General features: G+C 40.4%; 1 protein-coding gene across 1 annotated transcript; it reads right to left on the reverse strand.

Annotated features, from left to right (window-relative positions):
- Positions 1-2808: 2808 nt before the first annotated feature.
- Positions 2809-7359, reverse strand: LOC133888661 (membrane-anchored ubiquitin-fold protein 4-like). The gene is made up of 3 exons (XM_062328987.1): positions 6912-7359; positions 5033-5203; positions 2809-3210 (listed from the first exon to the last, which is right to left on the reverse strand). Exons 1-3 carry the CDS (start codon positions 7102-7104, stop codon positions 3155-3157), a joined length of 420 nt encoding a protein of 139 aa, XP_062184971.1. The 5' UTR covers positions 7105-7359; the 3' UTR covers positions 2809-3154.
- Positions 7360-22076: the final 14717 nt, after the last annotated feature.

The raw sequence follows: 22076 nt of genomic DNA on the forward strand, positions 1-22076 counted from the left end.
TGCGTCTCGTTGGCTCAATGTGAAGTGTTACTGTACATGCGACCTCTTTTTCCAAGTAAGGACTCCAAACATTCTCATTCTAGTCTCATTTCAGAACTAATAGTATGAGTATGATGTACTAAAATCGTGTTGTTTCGTGTAACTCTGTGCATTGCTTATTTCGTTTCTTCCATGTTTTGGCATTGCCTGCGACTGCGAAAACTTTGATGCAAGCACCCTTTCGTTTCTTCCATGTTTTGGCATAGCCACAATCCAAGCACCCTTTTCCCCATGTTTGACACTGCCAAAACTTTGATTCGTCACAAACCCAATAGTCCAAAAACCTTCGATCAGCACATGCCCTGCTTAACGAAACAGTAGCCATACAATCTTTGTTCACAACAGTTTGTCATCCCTACATATATATTTATATCCCCATAAACAGAGTAGAGCAAGATAAGCACGAAGAAGCCGGGTAATCTGAATCATCCGAAAGAATGACCTCGCCATCATCACTCCATGGTCTAAACTGATCGTCATCTGCAATATTCTGCAAAATCAAAGCAACAGATATTTGAAATACCAAAAATCTCATTTGCTACTAATTAAGTAATTCGTAAAATATTTCGTGGCCTAATAACTGGGCCTGTGCTTTAACATGAGGTGAAATATTATGTGTTTTAGCGATGTGACGACAGTCAGTAAGTAATTTTCCTAGGTTAATGGAGAAATCACGCAGAAGAAAACCCTACGCATAAGTGCTAAGCCTTTTGGATAGCTAGCGCTCGTAACTTGTTTGGCAAGAGCTGAGAAAAAGGGAGTGTTAATATTAGCTTGTACCGTTAACCATACAAGTTTTTACGAACAAATAGTGTCATGTTTTTCTCAGGATGTGCACAATTATATCCCAAATATTCAACTACAGTTTTCCCATATGACAATTAAATAGTTTATATCACAATTAAATAGTGTCATTCTAAAAGGAATGAAGGAACAAAACCAGAACTAGTTAGCTATTTTGTCATTGCAATAATATGTTGTAATTATGCCACACTAAAGGAGCGATAGAATAAATAGGGGCATTTACGAATTTGCCACTATTTTTTTATATTTTGCAAGAATGCTACTCGAATGACAGTTCTGTTAGTATTTTTGTAATTTTTTAGTAGCAAGTTTGTAATAATGGTTCACAGCGGTGGTAAATCTACAATTATCCCTAAATATTTTTGACACTATGATTGCTAAAAGAAATACGATGAGAGATAACTAGAAATGTATCATAAAAGAAAAAGACAAAATAGTGCATGAAGAATGCTGGCATATATTAGAAATTTACTTCATGATCGGGGTTTTGAATAGTTATTGAAAAATATTTCTACAAAGAAAATAAGAAAGCAAGAACATCAAAGACAAACATATGAACCTTGGTTTGGATGGTTAATGGAGATGGTTCTGTCTATTAAGAATCAAACTTAATATTTACTTCTAAGGTGTCTTAACAAGGTGAGATACCTGTCGACAGTCAGACGTCTATATAAATATATGCGTACTTCTGCAAGTTGTACTCTTATTTCTAAAAAAAATAAACATATGTTTATAAATATGTGTGCACAACATTAAAAAGAACTTGACGTCTGCGTGTTGCGCGTCTATCGTAACTTCACCAGCTGAGCACGAGCAGTTGCCATGACAGACAAGTATATTCTTTTTTGCTAAATGGTTTAGCAAGAACATGCCTCAACTTGTGCTTGAACTCCGAGTTAGGTCTTTGCTTGATGTGTCTAGGCCATATAACACCTTTTCTACTCTGTAAGTATGAATTTGTAGGAAATAATTAGGTAGAGAACTGCATCATGTTACATATAATTCACCTTGTAATTTTCGATGAGTTGACGTACTTTTTTTTGTTTTTATCGTCGACACTCCCAAATCTAAAGTTTGTTGTACTCTGTCACCAAAAAGAACTTCACAGTAAAACGGTACCAAGAAAACATATTTTTTTATGTTTACATTAAAATGAACTGATATTATTCCAAGAATTGTATTCCACAGATTCACATCTACATCCTCACGTCAATCACCTATAATCCTTGGGCTACGAGATTTGTGCCATCCATTTTTATGTAACAGAATTAACTAAAGTGCCATAGAACTCGTACTTGTGAACCAGCTAATCTTTGGTTCAATACTGAGCAATAGAATTTGAGCATTCCAAGATAACTCGTGTGATGAAAATAGGTAAACAGCACACGTAGGGATGTTAATGCGGCACTCTTCCTGTTGAGGGATGGTGAAATGCTTCCGACCATCGCGCTCAACATAAAAATTTATTTCTATTCGAAATATAAAAGTTTCATCTAAAATTTCCCCATTCAAGTTTCAACATGGTGGGCAAAATATCTACTCTCAACATGAAAATAATCAAAACCTTTCTAATTGGGATATGAAGACTTCCAAACGAATCATTCCCAAATATTTAAACTCAACAAATTCATACTTTCAGCCTATAAATCAAGAGCTCATGCTCTGAATCCAGGCTTCCAATTCCAAACTTGTGTGGTGCATCTCGAGCACAAGAATCTCCAAAAACACATGAACTCTTGGATACTTGCTCCCCCGCGTGATGCCGATCCAGGGGCTATTCGCCTTGCAAATTTTGTCCGGTTTTGATGAATGGCTTAGCAATCCTGCTCCGAGTTATCAAGTGCAATTATAACCATACTAACATTTATAGGTGCTGGCGCAAGTAGAATAGTACTAAATTGGAAATACGGTATGAACAGATGAAGAGGTGATGAAGAAAAGCAACAACACATCAAACAGTCGATCACAGCCTCAACTCGGATTTAACTTGAAGTAAATCAACAAGGTCTTACACCCAGAATGGTACGTCTGTGTATCTTGTACATCATATAGAACATCTTGCAGGGTAAAACCAGACAACCAGTTGACAAACAATCTCCCTATCAGAGGAACCGACTCTTTGTACCTAGCTTACAGTTACAATAGTAGCTTACAACATATGGAACTCGGCTTTGGCCATTTGACACCCTCAATCATGGGATCAACAGAGCATGACACAGAACTTCTGCGATCTTTCTGCTCAAACACGTCTCTGCAGAATTTTGGTGGACATACAAATTATTGGCGGCATTGTGGACTTGAGCTTCATAGTTCATAGTATGCTACAAGAGCAGCGTGTGGTCTTGGGCAACTTGTTCGCCTTCTTATCTGTTGCAAGAGTGACATCCAGGATTCATCAGTTTAACAATGCATAGAGTATTTAGCAAGCTCTGAAAATTTAACTTCATCTGGGACTTCAACTACATATGACGAAGGTCACATAATATCTATATTTCCAACATTAATACCTCAATGTTCAAACCTGTTTCGAGAATTACTACCTCAGGGTTCAATCTTCAATGACTGAAATGCCGAAACATATTTTCTTCATTTGTGGGGCAATTGGTTTGAGAATAAGTTTGTCCTAGCACTAACTCATTCTTCAGTTCCTTTTGTTTCGCTTGAGAAATGAAATAACCTGGTCTATCATCACCTCATTCCTTGTAAGCACAAGGCTAGCAGAAAAATGAGGAATGGGGTTGTCCCCCGAAAATCATGGGATGATCCATGATGAGTTACCAAGCATCCATTAGTACTAGGTGTCCCTCCGACGCATTGCTGTGGGGCTGTGGGCACATGATTAAGCATATTTTATTTCTGTAATTTTAGCAGATATATGGTGTACCCAAAATGCACGAACAATAATTCGTTGCAGCTTCAGAAGGATCGAGTTTAAATTGTGAAAATAGCATTCAAAAGATCTAATTTGGCTGAAATATCCGTGCAACAATTTTAACATTGAAATAATATTGTTACAAAACAATACCTGACTCATGTAACGATCACCAATGCCTTATTAATACAGTTAACACTAGTTTCTAAGTCACTGTTTTTTCTTGAACAACAAAAGCCAACAAGCATAGGGTGATGAGACCTTGCAACTTGGAACCAATACTTTTTGTGGTTGGTACAGAAGGGGTGACCCATAGGTCGTGAGCCATGCTAGTAGGCATCATGTCAAAGCAGTTAATGGAGAGTGGGCAGTTATTTAGTAGTCCTGTTAGGGGCTCACACAATTCCAGAAGAATATTTATGGTTCAGATTTTGTTAAAAAATAGGATCAAATGGTGATTATTTTCCTGATGATGTGACTCGACCAGGACTCTTAATTTCTAGTAATAAATAATATAGGGAAGAAAGATTTGTTGATTAGAAAACACAGCAAACAGTGGTCATCAAAGCTCAACAACCTTTTAGGACACGTGAAAAAGTTATGGTCTCCAACTGAGAGCTAAACACTGAGATTGATTTAGGACACATAAAGGATAGCCTGTGGTAACGAACTGGTGATCTCAGCTAAGCGCAGACTTCTGAATTCCAACTGCTACGTTGACCGAATAAGAAAGTTAGTACATGTAGTTACTAACTCAGGCTAGCTTTGAATGATAATTGCCTTATTCTTTTAATAAAAGAACGTGAACAGGCAGTCTACAGAGATATTGTCGGTAATTCTTTTATTCTTGATGTCCTAGTCACCACAGGGAATTTAGCCAGAAACCAGATCCTATGACCTGGCAGGAAGAACTTAGGGAGCAGCTTGTAACACACTGGCTGAGCAAGCTTTACATATTGATTTCAAATCATGGAACAGCTAATAGCATACTTTTCTAACACCATATCAATAGCAAATATGAATCTTCTCATGAAATTTATAAATTTCTAATACAATTTATCTATTAAGGAAATATACAGAACTTGAAAATATAGATTCAACAAACTATGATAGCAGCATGGTAAAGCATGAACCTTAGAGGCTTAGAGAAAGAAAGCAATCCAGAGTAAACTTAAAAAACAATGCAACAAGAGAAATACTGAAACTCTGATTATAAGACAAAGAAGTACTACTTAAAGTCATTTTACAGAGGATGAGAGCAGTCAGAAATCCATAACCATTGATTTCGACCAAAAAAAGTGTCAAGTTATGACTCACCTGGTTTTGATTTGGCCGAAGATGGCTGAACAACAACGTGCATTGTGATAGCACTACTGGGAAGGTCACCAAAAGGCGCTCTGCACTGTGAAACATTCTTGTCATTTTCTAGAATTTTTCCTCCACTTATCAGTTTCACATCATTAGCAGACTTTGGGATTATTGATTTATCTGCAACCAAAATCATAGTGGATATTAGAAATACTGCATGGACATCAGAAAAAAATACAAACCATTCACAAACCCCTGCATTTTGAACTGATATACATTGCAACATACAGGAACGTCAGGCACTTTATTGCATAAAATTGAACTTCAAGAATTAACAGAGAAGAAAGAGTAAAAAATACTGTTCATGTAACCCTTATTCCTGCAGCAACACCTTGGATGAAGCAAGAACACATAGCGACACCTCATATGTCCAATGTGCAAGTAGGAACATAAGCATTCCTAACTCAGTATCTGAACTAAATACCAAAGACAATGTATGCCTTAGCTCCCAGAAAAGTTGCCTACGTTCAATGAGCCAGCAACCAGGGTAAACTTTTTAGGCATTACTATGCAAATTAATTCAATCCTAAGCAAACTTTATGTCCAATTAAGCACCATCTTTGTGAGATCATGGCATGTTGGATGTTTTAATGATCAACTGATTCAACAATCTTTCGATCAAAAAAGTAAAACTGATCCATCAATCTTTCGGTCAAAAAATAAAACTGATTCATCAATCCATAATGCCAGGAGTACAAGCCTGCAGGTTCAACAAACTTCGACAACAGACAAAATCAACATAAAAGAGTAAAAGACCAACAAGTACATGGAACAAGCAAGATATATGGCACCTTCACAGCGTAAATGCATGCACTCATTTTGCACTCCCCAAGAAACGCAATAGAGGATACAGTGCCCTCTCACCCTCCATATCTTAAACGACACTGATGATCATAGGGCACCGTAGACAATGAGAGCTACACGTACTCAACTTGAACACCACATCCTCCTCTGTACTTCATTACTTGAGCATCAAAGACTTCTATTTGGGATTTTGGTGGATATTCCAAAGTATTAATATGGGGTCTGTATGGGCAACTTTGTGGAGCATGTTGGGCTCACTCTCCAGCTAGCAGCATCCCAAAATGGAATTGAGCAGGTATCTCTATCCAGGAAATTTAAGGAAATAATAGCACAATTTTAGGAACTAAAGGCAACCTGCACAAGTTTGGTCGCCCACATGTATTATATCGCATACATGTCTTTTTCTTCATGAAGTGTAATTAATAATTCCCAAGATACTACCTAAGCATCCAATGGTAAACACTGATACCATGCGTGACATACATCATGGTTCTGAGCAAAGCCTATTGTTCCATCGGACAATCCCCGGTGAGGTGTCAAAGATCTCCAGCTAATCTTCCACTCCATGTACTAACAATGCAGCCACCAGGGAAAAAATAATTCCTAGTTATTTTCTTGCTGCCAGTATATTCTATGCTTTATTACGGTGACTGCAAATGTTTCTTCTACGTATTCAATACTTCCAATTTAAATCAGTTTAGAATCCCAACAGAAGGAGTGCTTCCTAAGAATAGAGGCACCCCTTCCTTTTTCCCAAATTGGACAAGCACCAAAACCATGTAGTAATCAAACAAGCAAATCTAAAGAAGCAAGAAGCTTGCTCATCCCCCCTCAAAGCCCTTTATTTCTATCTCCTCTTGCCACGGACGAACAAAGAATAGCAACCTAAAAAAGTTACAAATATAGCAGTACTATGGATCACATAGGCACGATAGCTTGCACGGGAACTGCACATAAACTGGCGGCGCACCACATCACGTCTCGCGAGAGTCCCAGAGCCAAGAAAAAATGAATATTTTAGAACCTTTGGGCCAGTCGGCGACGACGCGGTCCTTGAGGGCGGCGACGGTGGTGGCAGCGGCGTTGCAGCGGACCGGGCCGATGTCGGAGCCGTCGAAGAGCCGGAACTTGACCTCCACCTCCTCCGCCTCCCCCTCCCTCTCCCTCTCCCGCTCCCTCTCCTCCCCCTCCACCTTCGCCCCCTCCTTCTCCGCCATTCCCCGGCCTCCCACCACGAACTGAGACGCTTCCGGGACCCAACTAGAGCCCTGGGGATCCCGGCCGCCGGTCAGTCGCTCCGAGCGAGAGCCCGCGTGGTCTGCGGGGACGGAGACGGGGAGGGGTTGAGTGCTCGGCTTAGGGTTTGTTGGGGAAAGCAAGGGGAGGGTAGGAGAAGGACGAGCGGGAGAAGAGAAGCAGGCGAGCTCGGCAGGTTAGGAGAAAATTCTTTTTTGCCGGAACATTAGGAGAAAATTCTCCTTTTCTTCACTAAAAAGCCAGGGGGTTTATTGCTGGCCTATTCTAGTGCCCCTTTCTTCCGCTACCGTTAGATTCATGTTTTCCCAATCAGTTTCATCCATCGTAAGATTGTTATGTATCGTTGTCACATGATTTTTAGATATATGAGATCGTTATTTATATTTATTTAAATTATATTTTAGTAGAATCGTAGTGAGAGGTTAGATTTTATTGATATTGTTATGCATAGTACTTAAACGAATAGCTGAAAAATTATTAAAGAAAGGAAAAGGAATAAAAAAATATTTTTATAGCACGGTAACAAAAGTATGACTTAAACATGGTTAGCCATAAATTTTAAACTCTCTTGATGGTGATTTTCAAGAAAAGCCAGCTGATATTTTAATTGAGCAATGAATTGAGGAGTTAGAATTGCTTTAGATTGCTGATCTCTGTCAATTCTTTTGGATCCACTGATAAATTATAAATTGAACTAGGCTTCGATTCATCCTGACAAGGATAGATCACGGTTTAAACAATAAAGACTCTAAATTGGTGGAACCGATTTTCTCTATAGTTCTCTTGTTTCTTTTTCTCATCTATTTATCATTTTTTTTGCCAATTATGTCACATCTTTTCGTGCGCTAATGTGCGGTGGGTGTTATGATCGAGGACTATCACTTCTTTTATTTCACTGCAATCAAAATCATGAGTCATACCTAACAGTCTCTTAGATTAAATCATATAGAGGAGGAGATTAGTGATTGAGCCCCTTTAAAAAAAGGCAATATCAGAAGGGAAAGATCAAGATGTCTAGAACTGGCCAACTGGGCTATACTTACTAGACCGATATGAGACCCGCTATTGTAGGCACAGTTCACGCATACCACCACAACACGCCTCTACCTCTGTCGTCTACCCCACCTCGCCACCTTGCCACGTCGCCTAGCACGGCATAGCATGTCACAATTGTGCCTGAGCCAATTCGGCACAACACGATTGGTCACGAGATGTGTTGTGGGCTACGCCTCCGGCACACGGACCGGCACAACACAACCTGTTAACTTAATCGGGCCTGACAGGCTATGCTTTAGCCAGACCATGTCTAGCCAGGTTCGTGCTAGGCTGACCCATCAGACCTATTTGGATAAGTATGAAGATGTCAATATTGGTGGCGACGTGGATGAAGAAGGTGGATATAGAAAAGTAGATTGACTCAGAGGAAGACAAGATATAGTCATAATTCGTAATTTCACTTTAAGTATTTCTTTGGCTGACAAACTTGAACTACAACTAATTTAGAATTCTATAGAAGGTCCATTCTATTTAGTGAAAAATTTTGGAAATGTATCTTAATTCCATTGCTTTCTTTTTTAATATAATTCGATCAATTTCTTGTAGTAGAAATATTGAAAGTGGCCCAGCAAAAAAAAAAAAAGCTAGCAAAAGCTTTGGGCTGAAAGGCCGGCAAAAAAGCTAGCTTTCTGTGGAAGCAGCTTGCCTGGGCCGGCTGAATTAATGGACCCACAACAAGATCCCTTGGTCAGAAAAAGAAGCATTCCTTCTAAAAAGAAAAAGAAAAAGAAGCATTCTCCTTGAAAAAAGAAAAGAAAAGAAGTATTCCGATTCGACAAACATCAATTTGGTAGCATGTCTTATCATCTCTCCTACTTAAAAGAACGTAATGTCTCCTTTTATCCTACATCATCCCATTGTCATGCACCTCCTTTCTTCCGCGCTCCTTCTCCCCCCGCCTGTCTGCTCTTTGTCGCACGATCTTGCAACCGCCACCATGCCCTGTCGGCCCCCATGCCTTGCCAGCTAACCCTCCTAGCCCTCCTCGTAGCAACCCCCACCGCCCACCGCTGAGTCCGTCCTCCGCCTCGCCTCCCGTGACCTCTCCACCGCGGCACCCCTCCTCCTAGCACTCCTACTCGACGCCCTCGCCGACCTCCTCTCCTCGCTCTCCACCACCTCCCTTTTGAACCACCTCGCCCTCCCCATCCGCCACAACCGACACGCTCTCTACCCTCCTCTCCGCTCCCAACTAGCCCTCCACCACCCTCTTCGCCGTCGCCTACCTCCTTTGGGACCTCCTGCCGGCCTACCGCACCTGCGTCCCTGCCTTCCTCGGGAAGATCCTCCCTACTCCCCAGTGTCGATGCCCAGGAACTTTCTGCGCTCACCTAGGCTGATTTGGCGGCGGTCGGTGCTTTCTCCCGTGTGGAATTGCACAGATCTAGGCCTACGGTGGCCAGATCTGGCAGTGGAGCACCATGATGATCCTGATCCTATTGGTCCTGGTCCTAGTGCTGGTCATGTCGGTGGCGTGGCAGACCTTGATGATGACAACAACTCCCGTGTGCTGGACAAGCTGCTAGCCATCAACGAGGAGGCGGAGTGGAGCGGACTGGAGGCTAATGGCAGAGGTGTGGCGAAGGCGGTGCAGCAGGGCGTAGTCGATGGTGCTGGTCCTCGACACCAACAACGCGCGCCGCATCGTAGAGGACCACGCAAAGCTGCTGCTCTTGGGCTCATACCCCGGTTCGCCGAGGCCTCTGTTGCGCTGCGTGCGATGGGTAGTGCCGTCGTGTTTGCCAAGTTCGACGGGGAGCAATACCCCAAGGCGGCCACTGGTGTCGGGGTCAAGGGTTTCCCAACGAAGTTCCTCTTGATGTGTTCAATTAGATTGGTGTAATGGTGTCCCTAATTTTTTTCCTAATAAATTTATGTAGATGTCGATTTAATGTGCAAGTATATATGATGTTTCTTCACAAAACAAAAAAATTATCTACAGCTTCTACTGAAAATATATGCTAATGAGGTTTGCAGATGTGCAATTTGCTGAAAAGATATGCAGGTCTCATTGACATAGCTAGAAGCTCATGCAGCTGGAAGCATGGAACCAATATTTTGCAGATATTTTTCAAGCTGGAGATGTTCATATATCAGGACTCATTTGGAAATATTGTTCCGGAGATTTATCCATTCGACGCTCGAGTAGTTGAAAGAGCCTCAAATTTGTAAGTCCCAGTAATAGATCTTCTGATGGAAGTGGTAGCTGACGGAGTTCAGATGCTATCTTTTAATGTTGTGGAGCCTGGAGAGTTTGTTCTCACAATTTTTTATGTCCAACTGAACCAAAGGGTTTCCAACATGGTGTACGCGTTTGATGTTCTTGTAGGTATGCAACTATACTCTTCAGTTTCGAAAGTGTTCCTTTATTGTTACTCAAGATGCTCAATTCCTAATCATGAAGCTGATTCTGATATGTTGCTACTTTCAGGATATTGTGATGGATCAAACAGCTTTGCAAATGGATCTGGTTTGGCACATTCAGTTGCCGGTTCAACGTCATCCTTCACTGTTTTCTTGGAGGATCAGTACAGCAACCCTTCTCCAGTTGAAACCGCAATGCTGCAAGTGAAGATTTTCAGTAAAAATGTCACGTCTTACACAAACCCAGTTATATCACCTATAAGAGAACCAAATGGTAATGTTGTATAATCATTTAGCCTTCTGTTAATCTGAAAATTCTTTTTGACTGGAATGTTGAATAAATTTACACAGATGATATCTATGGAAGGAGAAAGTTCTTTCAATCTAGGACCTGCTGGCCATCAGGAAGCAAGTACCCTTTTCTTCTGCCTAATTTGGTACAGATAAGTAACATGATCACTGAAATTCATTCTGTTTTTATTAGATCATTACTGGAAACTCAACTGTGCAAGCCAGTCAATTTAATGTTTCATATACTCCTCAAATTGCCGGGGAATATGAAATTTGGGTACTGTGTGGGAACATTGTGCAAAATGGTGGAAATCCATATGCCATGACAGTTTTGCCAGGTTTGGTAACCCCTCTTATTTGTCTTTTTATCAATCTTTTCACATTCATGTAATCCATGAACTCACTACGATATAGTAATGGCACTCATAATTCTTTCATTTTGATATGCTGGTGCCATTTCACATGCCATATGTGTAATACTCTGATCCGATTTTACTTTTAAATGGTGGAGCTTGCATCACCCCCAGTAAATATGGAATTCTACATTGTCGTGCTTTGCAATTCAGTCAAACATGATACAGGGGACAAAACACGGCAATCTTTGTGTAAGAAGTAAAACAATATTGTTTGCGAGATTTTGAACCATTGTAATATATGGATGTTAGATTTAGATTTAGGAACTATTGTAATATAGGGTGTCAGATTTAAAAACCATTATAACACATAGACATTTAACTAGTCACTTGAAAATTCAGTAGTGTTCGAATTGGTTATGCAGATGCTCGATCATCCATTCGTCCTACTACGAAACGTGACACTAATTTTTGTCATGCGGTCCGGCGAGGTGATGAGGACATGTCTTGGTGGCCGGCCTGGTCCAAATCTAATAGCTCAGGCTGCTATTAGATTTCTTCTTTTCGATGTCGAAGAAATGTCCTAGCTCCCTATGAATTTCACATAAAAATGCTTTCCTATAAGAATAGGAAAAAAAATCCCCATGTTCTAAACTTAGAACGGGGTCTTCGAATCATAAACATATATAATTGTACATTGTAAAAGCTGGGCTGGTTTCGATTCATAGCAGGTGACCGCTACAAGCCACATCGGCGGCTTGTAACCCTGCTTGATGCCCACAGGGAGCGAGCAAATGGTCAGCTTACACATATAGGCTCGACAGACCTGAAACGTTTAAAAGGGATTTTGAAACCATTGACTAGGGTTTATAACTTTAAATTGCGATTTGCAAAGACTTTCAACTCCGAATTCTAAAACATTAAACTTCAATTTAGAACTCTGTTTGTCCCAAAACACGACTTCTAGCACCTTGCCCTCCTTGCCAATGCAGCTCTCTCCCTCCTCTTTCACCATACAATCCATCGCTGCTCCACCTATTCCTTGTCACCTATTCCTTGTCGTCAAAAAGTATGCTATGCATAATGGCTAGGGATGACAATTATATCCGATTACTCATCTATCTGCGGGTAAATACCCTCACTACTACTAAAAATAGCATCATTATCGGTTCAAAAACCGTACAAAACCGGCAAAAATATAGTTTTTAAACCGACAGTGAATAGACGGCAGTGATAATCTATAATTATCATTGCCGGTTTTTGAGCTAATTTTGGCTATTTGTATACTTATCACTGCCAGTTCTAGCTACGAACCGGCAGTGATATTTAATCCAGGACAAAAAAAATTAAACATTGAGACATTAATTTATCAAGATTTATATTACTAATCACTATAATATTAGAGTTTATATCACACTAATCCATTATTGTACACCAAAAACTAATGTCATGCACGACGAAGCAGAAGACGTCGTCGTCACCCTCGTCCTTGGTGTCATCGATGTTGCTGTCATCGTCACCGGCCTCCTCCTCCTACTCCTCCGATAAGCTCGACCTGGGATTCTTCACCTTCGGCTCATCGACGAAGAAATCTCACACCTTGTCCTCGAAGGGGACCCTGTCGAATCGCCGGAGTCCGAGATCGTCGGCGCCTCATCCGACGACCGCGTTAATGAGGCCTCCTCCTCCTTCCCGAACGATGGTGCGGGTATGGGAGGCGTAGCCGAAGGAGGTGGCGGTGGAGTCAGCGACAGTGCATACATCGTGCGGCGGTGGTGGCGACGGTGGAAGGGGATCGAAGAGGGTGAGAGCGAGATGATTGAGTGTGAGAATTGATCTAGTGTGAGAACAACATTTAAAGGCGCTAGGAGAAACTGAGCAGGCGGACGCGTGAAGCCAAGAAGGCACGCACGTGAAGATATATAGTTTTTTTTATATCACTGTCGGTTCATATTGGCTCAGCATTTTATATGTGTCTGGAGCTTCCGAACCAACAGTAATGTGTTATCATTGCCGGTTATTTTTGAACTGGCAGTGAAGAGGAGTCACAAATGACCCTTTATGTGTTAGTACCTAACAGAGTTAGGTATATTCTGTATTAACTATCTATGGATATATTTGTAAAAAAAATACTATCCAATAAATATACGAACATGACAACTATTTATTTAGAATTTCCACATCCCACTCAGTCCCTCACACCCCACCCCCGTCTCACTCGGTCATCCCTCACGGCTGCCCCACCCTCACTCTCTCAATCTCAGATCTCCTTTCTCTCCTACGTGTGGAGGCGGCGCCAAAGTCATGAAGGTCAAGCTCCTTAAGCTCAAGGACAACTGACAGGTCTATCAGACTTCTTTCTTTTTGGATTGGATCGCTCTGTTTCTTGATGTCCTCTCGTGGAGACTAATCCTTGTATCCCCTGTTTGTGCGCGCAGCTGCTTCGTGGAGACTAATCCTTGTATTTCCTTTCTAGAATCTCGCTGCAAGCATCGCTCTAGGTTGCTGCTGGCTTAGATTTTCATTGTCTTCGAATCTGAAGTAATTGATACTATCAAGAACCTAGTTCATGATTTGTTTAATTTTTTTAATTATAGTAATATGAGCACAGCAAGAAGAACGGGTTTTGATGCTTCCCATGTTCGTTCCTGGCAGGGAGTGCACGATTAATCCTTGATTTTAACCTGTCAATATCCGTTCTTGCCGGTGCCAAGTTCAATTACAGGTTGCATCATGATAAGAAATGCGTGGTTTCTACTACTGATCTTGGCATGCGTATGGATTTGCCCTCGGAGGACCAGCGGATTCTCATGGAACATATTCTCCTCCTCGTACCGGAAGCTCTTGGCCAACTGCGGCGACATCATGGTCAACAAGAAGAGGAAGTCGCGGCTGGCGTGGCACCTGAGCAACTGCTTCCAGGAGGACTCCGATTGGCCCTTCTTCCCGTCCTGCGGAGATAAGCAGGGGCTCAGGCAGAGGGTGACACCAAAAGTGTTGGCAGGTACACAGATATGCTCACGGACGACAGGTCTGTTCTGAGTTCCCTTGGGTGCTCACGATATACCTGCACGTATAATAAATTTGGCGGGTATGAGTATCGGCGAGCACTACTCATGCCAGCAACATCTTATTGCTATCCCTAACAATGGCGGACTTAGTGAAGTCATGAAAGATGACTGATCTTTTTCTTCTTCCTCTTCTATCAAATCTCCATCTTCTTCTCTTTCCTCTCTTGCAAAAAATAGAGAGCTGGGAGGAGGAAGATTACATGGGTAGGAGAACTTGAGCCCCTCTCGTGAGCAGCGCTGTGAAGATCCACCACTACGTATCGACCACCACCTCTTGATTCCCAGGACGCATTGATGTCTCACCTTAACAATGCCACTACACACCTCCCCTTAATATTATATATAGTCTAGCCACGACGCGACATAATCCCGTGGACTTGAACCCTAACCCGTCACTGGCGCCAAATAGGAGGAATGATGCACCTTACCGAGCTCTGATCTTGATTTATACAAGAAAAGCATGTGAGCCAAGCCACTCAAAGATTAATTTTTTAGGCACGGTTAGCGACACCCCACAGAGGAATTGGAATGAAATCTCTTTGATTTGGTTCAGATTTAATTTCCCAAAGCAATCGACTATTCCCAGATACAATTTAATGTTTTTTGCAACTTTAAACTTCTTCCTGTGATCTTTATACGATCTTCCATCCATGCAGTGTCCGGCATGTTATGCAAATAAGGGTTATATTGCTATATGCACTACATCAATAACTTTCAGAATAAAAAGGAAAATATAGTATCCTTACATTGACAGAGGCTTTTTCTGACTTAAAATAGTCAGCAAGTATCTTCTATGGTTAAAAGAATTTCCACTCTTGCTCAAAGCTGCTGCAACCATCTTCCAGTTTTCTTTGTAGTAAATATAGTGATGATCCACTTTTCCTATACTAATATGTGGGTAAATTGTAGCGAAAATAGCTCTTTTAATTATGATTATGATTTTTTGATTAATGATAATATAGTCAATGGGACTAACATGTTTGTCAAAAATATATATTAGTATGTCTTATGATGCAATACATGAAGAAATCACCGTAGTCAGGACAAAGTTGGACTAAATTGGAGAAGTCATAGGAAGATTTGCCTCACCGGATGGTCCGGTGCTCTAGGTGTTGAATTCACTGGAGCATATGTGACAAAAGAGAGAGGCCTGAAGACCTCACCGGAAGGTCTAGTGATCAAAGAAGATACACACCGGAGCATTTTGTCCAGAGAAAGTTGTAGCTATTGAAGTTGAAGATCAAAGCACTGGATGATCCGATGATCAATGTATTGCACACACCGGACAATGAACAATGCAAAGAGGCAGAACAAAATTCAACGCATAGGATGCATTTGGCTCAGATGTTAAGTATATACTCACTGGATAGTCCGGTGTTAGAGATAAAGTATATATCAGTGTGTCCGATGTTCACAGAGATTTGAGTAGGGTTCCAACGGCTAGTTTGTGAGAGTGTACTCACCGGATGATCCGGTGTTAATACTATTGTTCTCACCGGATCATCTGGTGTTAATAAATTTTCTAAGTCGTTAGGTTAACAGCTAGTGTGCAGGTTTGAAGTTATAAATACCTCTCCACTCAGTCATTTGAAGGTGTGGCATATTGCTGGAGTCCAGAGAAGTTCATGTACACCCGAGTGATCACGGCGGCAAGGAACCAAAAGAGAGGCTAGTGGTGAGACATTAACTTAGTGGCTTGGTGGCTCATTCGGGTGGAGGCATTGTATTTGTGATTTGGTGGCTTAAGAGCCGTGACCAAGTGCCGACCGGGAGCATATCCTTTGTGGAGCTCTAACGTGAACTAGAGTGGCATTCATGTCATCGATACCACGAGAAAAAATCCTTATACCGAGTTTGCTATCTCTATCTTATTTACGTTTCTGCATTTACATTCTTGCAATTTACCTTCCTAGATAGGTTGCAAGCGCTTTAATCGATAGAATAGACACACTAGATAAACCTAAAGCACATCTAGATAGAATTTGATATAAGTTTATTTTGTGTTATTTTTAGAGCCAAAATAGTTCTAAGTATTCTAATCCACCCCTCTTAGGATATCACCGATATCTTCAATAGTATCAGAGCTAGGACTCACATCTAGCTCTTCAATTTATGTTAGAGCTTCACACCTTTCACAAGGTTTTACCAATTCAAATGAGATTTGAGCCTTAGTCTTATTATGATCGGTTAGGTTCACCACCTAGTGAGTTGCGACGTTTGAGGTTGAGATGGATTCCCATAGTGCTCCACTTTTTGATGGCATAAACTTTTCCTGGTGGAAAATTCTAATGACTAGCTATTTGCATGCTCGAGTGTTGGATGTTTGGAGAGTCACCAAGGATGAGATGATACCTCGCATCGCCAACAAGGAGAGTTAATTATATGCACTGATCAAGAGAATCTTTTTATCATCTATATGTGTTGATGTATTTAATCATGTTTATTCTCTCACCAATACACATTATATTTGGATTAATCTTATTGAAATACATGAAGGCACAAAGGATATGCGCAATAAGAAATATCATGTGCTTGTTACTAAGCTCAATGGCATCAAGCAATTACCTCATGAAAATGCTAATGACATGTACTCATGTTTAAACATTCTTGTTAATGAGATCAATGGGTTATGTTTGACGCTAATTGAATATGATCAAATGGTGAGAAGAATACTTCAAGCTCTTCTTCCGAAGTATAAGTTGATAGTCTCCATCATCTACGACAATAATAATATCAAGAATATGACTCTAAGTCAAGGGCTCGACAAGATCACCACCCCATAAGATGACAGTGAACATAGGGGTGGAAGATTTTTCCTCATCCGACACCAAGAACCTTGCTCTCACAAGCAAGCAAGCTCAATGCCAACACATGAAGGCAAGGATGAGGAGACAAGAGCACTCAAGTGAAGATGACGGAGATGAAAATGAAGAGAGATATGAAGAAAATGAACAAAGCACCTCAAGTGATGAAGAGATGGATCCCGAGGTCACCAAACTCATCTCACAAGTGGAGAAGAACATCAAGAAGATTAATGCCAAGATTGATCACGCAATCTTCATGAAGAAGTTGGTCAAAATAATTGATCACATCAAGAAAGAAAAGAAGACTAAGATCAAGAAGAGAGAGACAAAGGGGAGAGCGAAGGTACTTGCTAGCATAGGAAGATGGGTGAGCGATGATGAAAAGTTAAGCTCAAGTGATGAAAACTTCACCATCATTTTCTCCAAGAAAAGCTCTTCCTCAAGATCATCATCACACAAGTTATCATCGCGTAAGTTACCTTACAAGTGTCTTATTGTCAAAGGTATAGGTAATGATATAAGTGATGATGAATTCGATGAGAATTCTCTCTCCTATGATGAACTCCTTAATTTGATCAATGAGCAACAAATACCCTTACGAAACAAGCAAAAGAGCTTAAGAAATCCAATGTACTTAATGATATTCACGCTTCCTTTGTTTTTAATTATGAACAATTATTGAGAAAATTCAATTTGTTAAACAAGGAGCATGATGAGCTTAAGGCTAAATTTGAGTGCATTGAATCTCAAACTAAGGTACATTTTAAACAATCTACCTTTCTATTTAATTTCAATCCTAAGGTATATGTTTTTACTTCTTGTGATGATTTAATTGCTTATCCAACTCACCCTTTTGCAATGAGATTTGTGTTGAGAATGTTATTATAGAATCATCTAACAACCTCATTGCACAAGAGAATGATGAGCTTAAACAAAAAGTGGAGAAGCTTAAGAAGGACTTGACGAGTTTAAAGGGCAAAGGACATGTCCAACATCCTCAAGATAATCGTGTTTTCATAGTGAAGAAGCTTGCGGAGGGATTCACCGTGATATGCTTCAAATACCATCAAGAAGGCCGCAAGTCCTTTCAATGCAAATAAGTGAAGAAGGAGACAAAAGAGAAGAAGATGACGAACCTTTTCAACAAGACCTCCAACCTCTACATCAAACCCAACTACAAGATCAAGACCAAAAGTAACCAATACAAGTTAAAGAAGAAGGATAATGGTAAGGTAGTTGCACACATGGTTGGGAGAAAGGATCGGAGGTAGAACCAACCCATCGGGGTGCTCAAGAAAGTCATCACCAACACGAAGGAGCCCCAATCAGTTTGGGTTCCAAAGAAGATTTGAAGCACAAGTCGGCTTGAGGATTTTGAGACTTGGCTCATAAGATGAAGTGAAGGTTCAAGCAAAAAAGTTAAGTATACAAGTTTGGACATTTTGATGAAAATCTCCATCCAAAGGTAAAAGAGGTAAATGATAACTAGACTTATGTTCATGCATTTTGTTTTTTTGCTTTTAGCTTATTTGCCTCGTCTAGTATTGCATATGCTTATTTCAATTAATTACAATGCGTAGTGTACGTTTTCATATGGTAGGTTGCTTGTGTTTATATCTAACATATGAGAAACCTACATGGTTTATTAGTTGTAGATTTATTTCTTAGCACTAGATTTTACAATTGGTATCTTTCATGTACCATGATCCAAACTATAGGATAAATCCCTATTGTTATCAATAACAAGTGCATATATATCTCACAAGTATTTAACACTTATATGCACACATTTAGAGGGAGTATATCCTCTAGGTTGTGATTTTGATACTAACAATAACAAGTGCATATATATCTCATAAGTATTCAACATTTATATGCACATATTTAGAGGGAGTATATCCTATAGGTTGTGATTTTGAGACTAACATGTGTTTCTAGTGACATCTTTGTAGTCTCATGGAGCAATCAATATATCCTCGAAGGTATGTAATACTTAAATGCTTCAATTGGTATCATTATTAAATTTTTTATTTATTTAAGCTACTTTCATGCATAATATAGTTTAAACTTCCTATCTTGACATATTGTTTCTTTCGCATCACATGTATACACACATATAGTGGGAGTTTAGACTATATTATGTGAGTTTTATAAATTATGATCCATATGCTTTTATAGCCTACAATTGGTATCATTCATTTGTAGTGATGTCCATACTATTGGTATCCTTTTATTGGATCATAATTTGTGAAGCTCTCTCACATACTCTTTAATATTTTTCCTTTAAGTTCAACATGTGTTTATAGTCCTTTTGGGAGATTATTGACAAAAGGGGAGAATTTTGATGACCAAAGAAAGATGCAAGTTTGCAAGATGAACAATATGGAGGAGATTGTAGCAACTAGCAAGATATCTAGGAATATCAAAGTCGACAAAGGGGAAGAAGAAAGATGCTAGGCACCTAGATTGACAAAAGAGAAGCTCTTGCATAGGTCGTTCAAGGGAGATAGTGGCAATGGAGAAAGGAAGAGCTACAACAAAGGGGGACTAAATGGTAAGAGCATACATTCAAGCAATGTGGTAAGACTTTGTGCTCGTTTATGATCTTTACATTTAGTTTTATTTATTATTTACCACTTGCTTTGGTTGTGTTGTCATCAATCACCAAAAATGGGGTGATTGTAGCGAAAATGGCTCTATTAGACAATGATTGTGATTTTAGTGATTAATAGCAACATATCAATGGTACTAACATGTTTATCAAAAATATATGTTAGTAGGTTTTATGGATGCAATACATGAAGAAGCCACCGTAGCTGAGACAAAGTTGGACTGAATTGGATAAGTCCCAGGAAGATTTGTCTCACTGAATGGTCCAGTGCTCTGGGTGCTGAACTCACCGGAGCATATTTGACAAAAGGGAGAGAGGCCTGAAGACCTCACCGGAAGATTTGGTGACCATAGAAGATATACGTCGAAGCATTTTATCCAGAGAAGGTTGCAACCATTGAAGTTGAAGATCAAAACACCGGATGATCTAGTGATCAATATGGTGCACACACCGGGCAATGAATAGTACAAAGAGGCAGAATGAAGTTCAACGCATCGGATGGTTCGGTGATGAAGGCTGTGCACACTGGAGCATTATTTACAGAGAGGGTTGCATTGGCTCGATTGGCTGAAGTTACCTCACTGGATAGTCCGGTGATGAAGTGATGTGTATCGTATGTGCACCGGAGCAATTTACACAGAGAGGATGCAGTTGGCTTGGATGCTAAGTATACACTCACCGGATAGTTCGGTGATGGAGATGAAGTATATACCGGTGTGTCCGGTATTCACAGAGGCTTGAGTGGGGTTTCAACGGCTAGTTTGTGAGAGTGTACTCACCGGATGATCTGGTATTAGTACTATTGTTCTCATCGGAACATCTGGTGTTAACAACTTTTTTGAGCCGTTGGGTTAACGGCTAGTGCGCGGGTTTGAGGCTATAAACAACTATCCACTCAGTCATTTGAAGGTGTGGTATGCTGCTGGAGTCCAGAGAAGTTCATGTACACCTAAGAAGACATCTAAGCCACCAAAGTGCTTAATGTGATTATCCAAGGCGATTAAGCACAAGATTAGTGAGTGATTAATGCTTATAGGCATAGATAGAGTGTTGCTAGGCGATTAAGCACAAGATTAGTGAGTGATTAATGCTTATAGGCATAGATAGAGTGTTGCTAGATAATTGGTTCCTAGAGAGTGGATCAAGGAGTGATCCAACCTTGTACCAAGTGGTATGCTAGCACCTTAGAGTTTTGGTGACTCGTCGGCAAGCTTGTTGACCCCCTGACTTGGTATGGAGGGGCGGCAAGGCGATTGTGCGGGGACGCAGAGACTCTTGCCTTGGTGGCTCAAGCTCCAAAGTGATCACGGCGGCAAGGAACCGGAAGAGAGACTAGTGGTGAGACCTTGCCTTGGTGGCTTGGTGGCTCATCCGGGTGGAGGCCTTGTCTTTGTGACTTGGTGGCTCAAGAGTTGTGACCGGGTGTCGACCGGGAGCATATCTTTTGTAGAGCTCTAACGTGGACTAGGAGTGGCATTTATGCCATCTATACCATAGGAAAAATCCTTGTGCCGAGTTTGCTCTCTACCTTATTTACGTTTCCGTATTTACATTTTTGCAATTTACCTTCTTAGATAGATTGCAAACACTTTGATCGGTAAAGTAGACACACTAGATAAACCTAGTGCATATCTAGATAGAATTTTATATAGGTTTATCTTGTGTTATTTTTGGAGCCGAAATAGTTCTTAAATGTCCTAATTCACCCCTCTCTTAGGACGTCACCGATCCCTTCAGTAAACACAGAATCATAACAGCAATCAATATTCTCCTTCACATGTAATGACAACAATCCACGTAGTACTGTAAACACGTTTTTCTTCGACCCATCTATGTATCAGGAGGATTGTTATTACATAATCAATCAGTTTGTCAAAGGAGACAATACTATATGCATGCTAGCAAATGTTCTAGCACGGCAGTAGAAGAGAAAAATTCACAGGGTAAATTATAAGCTCAATTATAGAATATATTACTCAACCAAAAAGCTACACCCTTTCACATGCATTTTTGAGAAAATAATATAACAACAAGATTTCAGATGGAACATCTAATCAAAACTAGAAGGCAAGAAATAATTGATAAGGTATCTTCTCAATCGTACATGCATGCAACAATTTTAGAAGGGTAAAACGTTTTTACCTTTGCTCTAGCCACAAAAGGAACCTTTCTATTGAATACTAGAAATCCTTTAGTCGATAATGCCCGGATTACGTTAGAAAAAAAATGCTTCTTTTATAGATTGGGCAAAGTTCTAATCTACACATATATGAGATGAAGTACATGAGATGTAAAGAGATGAGAACAAGAATGATATGATTGCTGAAATGCATGAACACATGATCTCTGAGAAAAGAACACACGAGTTCACACTGCACAATC

This window comes from Phragmites australis, chromosome 13, assembly GCF_958298935.1.
Source record: "Phragmites australis chromosome 13, lpPhrAust1.1, whole genome shotgun sequence".
Taxonomy (NCBI): domain Eukaryota; kingdom Viridiplantae; phylum Streptophyta; class Magnoliopsida; order Poales; family Poaceae; genus Phragmites; species Phragmites australis.